The sequence below is a fragment of the Aspergillus glaucus genome (genome assembly GCF_001890805.1).
Source record: "Aspergillus glaucus CBS 516.65 unplaced genomic scaffold ASPGLscaffold_13, whole genome shotgun sequence".
NCBI lineage: Eukaryota > Fungi > Ascomycota > Eurotiomycetes > Eurotiales > Aspergillaceae > Aspergillus > Aspergillus glaucus.
In genome coordinates this window covers 368,518-377,240 of record NW_019170465.1, presented here as the reverse complement: position 1 = coordinate 377,240, position 8,723 = coordinate 368,518, and the positions used below count along the sequence as shown (strand labels likewise).

General features: G+C 54.0%; 4 protein-coding genes across 4 annotated transcripts in view; 3 read left to right on the top strand and 1 right to left on the bottom strand.

Moving 5' to 3' along the window:
• sod1 (superoxide dismutase SOD1) overlaps positions 1-343 on the top strand; it is a gene marked incomplete at both ends in the record, with an annotated part of 844 nt that extends 501 nt beyond the window's left edge. Inside the window, one exon of the mRNA XM_022549123.1 lies at positions 72-343. Within this exon, the coding sequence (XP_022399787.1) occupies positions 72-343 (272 nt within the window). The remainder of the gene's footprint in view (positions 1-71) is intronic.
• On the top strand, positions 254-3,655 carry ASPGLDRAFT_48449 (putative transcription factor (Snd1/p100)). The gene is made up of 2 exons (XM_022546898.1): positions 254-785; positions 915-3,655. Exons 1-2 carry the CDS (start codon positions 648-650, stop codon positions 3,441-3,443), a joined length of 2,667 nt encoding a protein of 888 aa, XP_022399786.1. The 5' UTR covers positions 254-647; the 3' UTR covers positions 3,444-3,655.
• Positions 3,656-3,893: 238 nt separating this feature from the next.
• Positions 3,894-5,333, top strand: ASPGLDRAFT_67366 (SEC14 family lipid-binding protein; the record flags this gene model as incomplete). The annotated part of the gene is made up of 5 exons (XM_022549124.1): positions 3,894-4,135; positions 4,210-4,351; positions 4,428-4,808; positions 4,872-5,202; positions 5,242-5,333. 5 exons carry the CDS (start codon positions 3,894-3,896, stop codon positions 5,331-5,333), a joined length of 1,188 nt encoding a protein of 395 aa, XP_022399785.1.
• A 256-nt stretch (positions 5,334-5,589) lies between these two features.
• On the bottom strand, positions 5,590-8,560 carry ASPGLDRAFT_67352 (uncharacterized protein; the record flags this gene model as incomplete). Its single annotated transcript, XM_022549122.1, has 3 exons — positions 5,590-5,634; positions 5,697-7,944; positions 8,001-8,560. The coding sequence occupies 3 exons, from the start codon at positions 8,558-8,560 to the stop codon at positions 5,590-5,592; spliced, it is 2,853 nt and encodes a 950-aa protein (XP_022399784.1).
• Between the last annotated feature and the right edge of the window lie 163 nt (positions 8,561-8,723).

Here is an 8,723-nt window from a genome sequence, read left to right as displayed (position 1 = left end):
AAAAAAAAAAAAAAAAAAAAAAAAAAAAAAAAAAAAAAAAAACAACTTGAATAGAGCTAATAGGCGTCTAGTCAACCCCCACGGCAAGACCCACGGCGCCCCCGACGACTCCGACCGTCACGTCGGTGATCTGGGCAACTTCCAGACCAACGCCGAGGGTAACGCCGTCGGCTCCAAGGATGACAAGTTCGTGAAGCTGTTCGGTGCTGAGAGCGTTCTTGGCCGTACTCTGGTCGTCCACTCCGGTACTGACGACCTTGGCCGTGGTGGTAACGAGGAGTCCAAGAAGACTGGTAACGCCGGTACTCGTCCTGCTTGTGGTGTTATTGGTATTTCTGCATAAACATCTTATCTAGGGGACTAGATGAGTAGTATGATAGCATGATAGCAAAATGTGAATGATTGGGTGGATTTGCATAATTAGTAATGAATGCACAAGTGAGCATAATTGAATGCAGAGCATAGACCCCTGTCTGGCCAGATTGTATCCAGATTGTCCCCACATACAACAGCTGTCTTCTCCCCAAATATTATCGTTGTTTCCGTCTTCATCGTCTTGCACGCTTCTCTTTTTCTTCCCATTGTGTACTATTACCGTTGGTTCTTTTCTTTTTTATTCCATTCTCCTTTATTCCCTTTAATTGAAAATGCCCCTCGAGGCCCGTGTCAAGGCCGTTCTCTCCGGCGACACCGTGGTCCTGTCCCATATCGCCAACCCCGGCCAGGAACGTGTCCTCAGTTTGGCCTATGTGTCTGCTCCTAGACTGCGGCGAGAAGGCGATGAGGTGAGTCTACTTCCTTTAAAGCTCCATTGAGCCGTGGTTTTGGTTTTGGTCCGGTGCCGGTGAAAGGTGGCCTTTCAGGTTGACGGACCTGCTGGTCAACTGTTGAGCTATGCTAATGATAATAAACAGGCATATGGTTTCCACTCCCGCGAATTCCTCCGCGAACTCCTCGTTGGCAAAGTAGTCGAATTCACCCCCCTGTACACCATCCCCACCGGTGCAAGACGTGAATACGGTATCATCAAGCTCCCCAGCTTCGACGCCGCTCTCCCCGACATCAGCGTCCAGGAGGGATGGTCCCGCGTTCGTGAAGAAGCTGGAAAGCGCTCCGACGACTCTGAGGATACTGCCGCTCTGATTGAGCGTCTGCGCGCGCTGGAAGATCATGCCCGCGATGCTGAGAAGGGTATCTGGGCTGGATTAGCACAGGGACAGGTCGACACGAGCTACGAATTGACTGACGCCAAGGCGCTGGTCGAGGAATACAAGGGGAAGGATTTGCAGGGTATTGTTGAGCGGGTGTTGAACGGGGATCGTCTGGTTCTGCGTTTGCTGCTCGCACCGGCAGAGCATCTGCAGACTATTGTCGCGTTGGCGGGTATCCGTGCGCCTGCTGCTAAGCGTGTTACGGCCGATGGCAGGGAGCAGGCTGCGGAGCCGTACGGCGACGAGGCAAATGCGTTTGTCGAGTCGCGGTTGCTGCAGCGCAAGGTCCAGGTGTCGTTGCTTGGTGTTACGCCACAGGGCCAGCTCATTGCTACCGTTCTGCACCCCAATGGCAACGTTGCCAAGTTCCTGCTCGAGGGTGGTCTGGCGCGGTGCCATGACCACCACTCGCCCTTGTTGGGTGCTCATATGGCTGCCTTCCGGCATGCAGAGAAAGCTGCCAAGGATGGCCGGAAGGGTCTGTTTACCAACCTGGTTGCCAAGGGTCCTGCTGGCGGGGCTGCGGAAGACTACACTGTTAGTCGTGTGTTGAACGCGGATACTATCTTTGTGCGCAGCAAGGCTGGACAGGAGAAGAAGATTAGTCTTAGTAGTATCCGTCAGCCCAAGCCGTCGGATCCCAACCAGGCTCTGTTCAGTGCGGATGCAAAGGAGTTCCTGCGGAAGAAGCTTATTGGCAAGCATGTCAAGGTGACGGTTAACGGCAAGAAGCCTGCTAACGAGGGTTACGAGGAGCGCGACGTTGCTACCGTTGTTCAAAACAATGCTAACGTTGCTTTGTCGCTCGTTGAGGCTGGTTACGCTTCTGTTATCCGTCACCGTGCGGATGATGACGACCGCTCGCCCGACTACGACTCTTTGTTGGTTGCTGAGGCGGACGCCCAGAAGGACGGCAAGGGCATGTGGTCGCCCAAGCCGCCCCGGACCAAGCAGTACCAGGACTACTCGGAGAACGTGCAAAAGGCCAAGATGGAGGTCTCCATCCTTCAGCGCCAGAAGCGTGTCCCCGCCGTTGTCGACTTTGTCAAGTCCGGTTCTCGTTTCACCGTCCTCGTGCCCCGGGAGAATGCCAAGTTGACCCTTGTTCTGTCTGGTATCCGCGCGCCCCGTTCGGCCCGTGGCCCTGGTGAAGCTGGTGAGCCGTTCGGCCAGGAGGCGCACGATCTGGCTAACCGCAGGTGCATGCAGAGAGATGTGGAGATCGACGTTGAGACCATTGACAAAATCGGTGGATTCATCGGTACTTTGTACGTGAACAAGGAGAACTTCACCAAGGTTTTGCTGGAGGAGGGTCTTGCTACCGTGCACGCCTACTCTGCTGAACAGTCTGGCAACGCAACCGAGTACTTCGCCGCTGAGCAAAAGGCCAAGGAGGCCCGTCGGGGACTCTGGCACGACTGGGATCCTGCCAAGGAGGCTGCTGAGGCAGAGGAGGAAGAAGAAGCTGCCGCTGCCGCTGCTACCAACGGTCAGAACGGTGCCGATGAGGTTTCGCAACGTCGCAAGGACTACCGCGATGTTATGGTGACCTACGTCGATCCCACCACCTGCAAGCTCAAGCTGCAGCAGGTTGGCTCTGGCACCTCCGCTCTGACTGAGTTGATGAGCGCATTCCGCTCGTTCCACATCAACAAAGCCAACGACACCCCTCTCTCTGGCCCCCCCAAGGCCGGTGACTTCGTGGCGGCCAAGTTCAGCGAAGACAATGAGTGGTACCGGGCCAGAGTCCGCCGTAACGACCGCGAGAAGCAGCAGGCCGAGATCCTCTACATCGACTTTGGTAACTCCGAGACCCTCCCGTGGTCCCGCCTCCGCGCACTCAGCCCACAGTTCTCTGCCCAGAAGCTGCGTCCCCAGGCGGCGGATGCCGTTCTGTCATTCCTCCAGTTCCCGGTTGCGGCGGACTACCTCGAAGACGCCGTCGGCTTCATCGGCGACCAGGCCTTTGACCGCCAACTCGTCGCCAACGTCGACTACATCTCCACCGAGGGAACCATGCACGTGACGCTCCTGGACCCCTCGCAGTCCAAGAGTCTGGATGAGAGTCTTAATGCCGAGGTCGTCCGTGAGGGTTTAGCTATGGTGCCGAAGAAGTTGAAGGCGTGGGAGCGCGGTGCTGGTGATACATTGGCTAGCTTGCGGGAGTTGGAGAGTGAGGCTAAGGAGGAGAGACGGGGGATGTGGGAGTATGGTGATTTGACGGAAGACTAAATGTGCACTGGATTCGGGATTGGCATGTAACTTTACATCTTGTTCTATTTTGTTGTTTGGTGATGATATATGCATATTTACACCAAAAGTCACATCTTTTTAACATGTAAATGTAGTTACACTGCGTAACGCTGACATAAGCGGTTATGTGCATAGCAACGTGTCATATCTCACTCCAGCTCTATACGGAGTAATAATAGACTTATTGTCCAAACTATTTATTCCTCTTCTGAACTATCGAGTCCTGTATAACTGAAATTACCCAACTGGGCCCAAATAAAAGAAAATCTAACAAACAACCCGGAACCCCAACATCCCGACATCCCGACATCCGCCCCCCGGAGTTCGGCCGGAGCTGAGCTCCAATCTCTCAACTCAATTCTCACCTTCACTTCCAAGCACCTATTACCAATAAACCTAGAATCCTCTGTACACAGAGAAACGACGAAAATGCCCCTCTTCGGCTCTTCCAAACCCACCACCTCCGACACCGCCGACCAGCCGCAAAACGACCCCGTCGCATCTGCGTCCGCCGCCGCCGGGACGGAATGGCTCGCCGGCCATTTGCACCATTTGACTGATGAGCAGCAGGGGAAGTTGGAGGAGTTTAAGAAGTTGTGTGCGGAGAAGGGGTATTATAAGGCTGCTGGTGAGGATGGGGGGAAGGCTAGTCATGATGATGCGACGGTGTTGTATGTTTTCTACCCACCGCTTACTTGGTATTGGGTATTGGGGGTTTGGAAGAGAGCTGTGCTAATGGGACAAGGCGGTTTCTCCGCGCACGCAAGTTTGATGTGAACGCTGCTTGGGGCCAGTTCAAAGACACCGAGGACTGGCGCAAGGATAATGCGATTGAGAAGTTATATGAGAACATCGACGTTGATTCCTACGAGTCTGCACGCCGGATGGTACGCCCCTGCCCTGCCCTCCCCCCTCCCCATGCTCTACATCAAGCGCAATCCGAACACAGCTGATAAAGAACAGTATCCCCAATGGACCGGCCGGCGCGACCGCCGCGGCATCCCCATCTACGTCTTCGAAATCAAACACCTCAACACCAAGCACATGGCCGCGTACAACGAGACAATGACTACCTCGAACCTGCCCGCGGAAGCCCAGAAATCGTCAACCGTGCCGGAGCGGTTGTTGAGATTGTTTGCGCTGTATGAGAATCTGCTGCGGTTTGTGATGCCGGTTTGCTCGAAGCTGCCGAGGCCAAACCCCGAGACGCCGATTGTCGCGAGCACGAATATTGTTGATGTTAGTGGGGTGGGACTGAAGCAGTTCTGGAATCTCAAGGGACATATGCAGGATGCTAGTGTGCTTGCTACGGCGCATTACCCGGAGACGTTGGATCGGATTTTTGTACGTCCCCTGCCCCTCTCCCCTAGTATTCAGGTGTAAAACGCATCTACTAACAAGTGGTAGATAACCGGCGCCCCCAGCTTCTTCCCCACAGTCTGGAGCTGGATTAAACGCTGGTTCGACCCGGGCACAACATCCAAGATTTTCATCCTCTCGTCCGCAGAGGTAAAACCAACCCTAACCTCCTTCATGGACCCCTCCAGCATCCCCAAGCAATACGGCGGCGACCTCGACTGGAAATGGGGTGATATGCCGAACCTTGACCAACCTGCTAAGGATCTTATTGGTGGTGCTGAGTCTGGGTCTGGGGAAGGTGGGAAGAAGGAGTTTTTGAAGGGGCCGATGTTGTTTGATGGGGAGGGAATTCGGGTGCTTGGGCGGGAGGAGAAGAAGGGTGGGGAAGGGGGTGAGAGGAGGTGGGATATTCCTGCAGCTTCCAACGGTGCTGCTGCTGGTGATGGCGAGAAGGCTAGTGAAACTGCTACTGCTGCTGCTCCGGCGCCTGCCCAGGAACAAGCCTCTTAAGCAGGGCTGCCCCGTCCCGCCCGTCCTCGATAAAACATGCGTTGATTTCTGGCTTGGTCTGCGGTAAGAAAGATGCATCATACACTACACTACAATAGATAACGTCCAGATAGACTGCCCTTCTTTTTGTCATATTGATTGGTTACATAGTGCAAAATCATAATATCTAATCATTGGTTTTATTACCGAGCTATGTAGTCCAACATGACACATTCCGAAACATAACAGGAAGCATAAAGTACTTGTACATCAACACCTAAGAACCAGTCTTCCAAATCGTGTTGATTTGCTTTTTCCGCACCTGTAATGATCAGTTAGCATGCCATCTAGCATAAAACAAGGCAAAAGAGGGAGAAAACTTACAATAGGCGCAAGAACAGTAACACCAATCCCCAACGCAACAACAGTCAACACTAACTGGATCTTCGAGAATCCCTTGCCCAGCACGTCAAATGCCTGGCTGGGCATCACTCTCGTTCCATATACATCACTGCCAAAAGCAATGACCAATCCCGTACTCTCCAGCAAGGTATCCCTGACAAGCACATTGTTGATACCAGCAACATCCCGCGAATGTGTCAAGAACCAGCGTCCATCAAACTCGAGGAATGGGTTATATTTGAACAATCCCTCCTCGGCTTCTGTGGAGCTAGGATCGCGGTTGACAGGACGGCGGGGGTCGAGGATTTGTCTCGGGATGCCGACGATCGAGTTCGAGGAGGGAAGCGTGCAGAGGAGTTGGCGGCTTGTGATGCCTTGCCTTGTTTGGGTGACGGCCATGTGCGATATGGGTTCGGGGATTACGAAAGATTGGGCGATGACGTGAGGGGGTGCAGGAGCGTCAACATCGTGGAGGGTTGAGTAGTTGGTTGCAGAGTTGAGGGGGCCGCGGTCGTTGGGGATGAAGGATTCGTAGAGTTCTGAGATTACCAGTTGGTAGCCCTTTGCCTCGGAGGCGTCGGCGGTGTCGCCGAAGAAAGAGTAGGCGATCCAGTTCTCGGAGATGGTCGAGGCGATGGGCTGGCTTGTGTCCACGTTTTCTTGTGTGCTCGAGTGCAGGACAGTGCCGGACACGGCGTCGAGGAGGTAGAAGCTGGCGGAGTTGTCGCCGACGGCGGTGATGAGGGCCAAGTTCGGGTTCAGGTATTTGTACAGAACGGACCGGTCACCCAGGACCTTTCCAATCGAGGCCACGGGGTCATGCGCTGGGCGAGAGGTAGCGCGGATGATCTTCTGGCCTTGCGCAGGGATGAATTCCCACACCGGGATTTTGTTGTCTTGGGAGCTCCATCCGAAGACTTTGCCGTCGGCACTGAGGGTGACAAGGAATCCAGATCCGTCGAATGTTTCCACGGGAGTGCCGTCTTCCTTGATGCTGACGATGACCGGGGTTCCGTTGTTGACAACAGCAATGGAATGGACCTTACTAGATGGAGCAGTGCGTCCAACGATCTCTCCAGAGGAAACCTTTAGCGTGACAGAGCTTCCGTCATCCGCATACACTGTGGCAAGTCCTGGCTGCGTGATTATCGCCTTGACATTCCAAGTCTCAGTCTCCGCGGCCTTTACGTTCCAAGAGACAGCGCCGTGGTTTCCACTGTCAAGAGCGAACACACGGCCATTCTCCGTAGCAATGATGATTGGCTTGGAAATTCCAAAGCTGTCGAGGTTCGACACTTCATCAGTCAAGATGCTCGTCAGGATACGCTTGGGCAACTCCTTGAGCCACTCAGGGAGATACTCCAGATCCTTGATGTGACGCTTGACGCGGTGAATGTAAGCACCGTGCAAGCTCTCGTGACCTTCGACTTCAAGTTGATGGGCCAGTTCCTCCTGCTCATCAGTTTCAGCCCAAGCAGCCGCAGATGCACTAGTCAATCCCTCATGTCTGGTCCACTCAGCCTGGCCATTTCGGATCAACTGCCAATCACCAGAAGCCAGAAGAGCAGCGGATCGCACAGCAACGGTGTCGCCCTTGTCAACGACTTCCGAAACGGCATGCAAAGCCTGTTCGGTCGAAGGGTTCTTCTGAGCCCATCTACCCAGAACTCCGTGAGAAGCAGACGAGATGACGGTAGTCTCCGACTCCGTGATACGAGTGAAGTACACGTTTGCGTCCCTGTTGCTAGTTGCAAAAATAGACCGTTCCTGCACCCGAGGCAAATCATACCCCTTGGACACGGTTCCCAGCTTCATATCAGTGTAGTACACCTCCGCCCAGGAGCTGGATTCCGTCTCATAACCGACCAAGAAATGCGGCAGGGAATTGAGCTTCTTTGGAGCGTGGACCTTGATCGACTTGATTTCCTCGCCTTTGTTATCGATGTTGATGGTCGAGACTTGCTTCGTGCCGATAACATTGACCTTCAATACCTTCCGGGCCTTATCGGTCCAGACAATTATAGGTGCGGCGGTGTTGGCACCCACGAAAATAATCGAGTCGGGTCCGGTCACATCGTTCTCTGAGTTCAAGGTCTGCTGATAAGTCTGTTTACCAGTAACGGAGTCCAATGATGTAGCCTTGATCTTGGACCCCTTGAGCAAAGCCGACTGCAGAGAAATGTAGAACACTTCGGTAGGCGAGGATGAGACTTGGAAGGGAACGTCACCACTAGATGCGTACAACATCATTAGCCAGAATCCATAGACATCTTGACAATAACCAACCTTTCATCCTTGTATTCCCACTTGACATGTCCCGTCTGCCCATCAATTCGTTTGACAACACCCGCTTCACCAGCGTTGACAAGCGCGATCGTATCTCTAAACGTCCCAGCCGCGCTGGCATCTTCCAGCTCCAGCAATTCCAAATCCGCCACAGACCCCTCACCCGCAAACCAGTTCTCCCAAATCAATTTCCCATCCAGGGCACTCCATGACGAAACGTAGTCACCCGTCGCACTAACCACGGCGTTGATCCCATCCGAGGCGCGCAAGAGGCCACCTCCCGCGGCGGCGGAGTTGGGGAGCAACGACCGCGACACGTTCTGTCTCCAGACCAATGAACCATCTCGCGGGTTTACCGCACCCAGGATCGATTTCTCCGATAGCGTGTAGAGTAAGGAGGCGTTGGAGGCGGAGGAAGGCTTGAGGAAGAAGGTGGATTGGGACGAGGGAAGGCCGAGGAGCGCATGGTGGAAGTCGATGTGGTTGACCTCGTCGGCGTAGATTGCTAGCGTTGAAGGAACGCAGAAGGCGAGCAAAGAAAGTGCCGCCTGGAGCCGCATGATTATAACTGATGCTTTGGTCGGAGCATTGAGGTCGGAGAGTTCGTGGATAAGACGATGGAGCTGTCGGAGTAGCGTAGGCGGTGATGAGATCGCCGGTGGACGTCACGTCTACAGCAAACTACATCTATATCTGCACTTACATCCAATTCTACACTGCTTT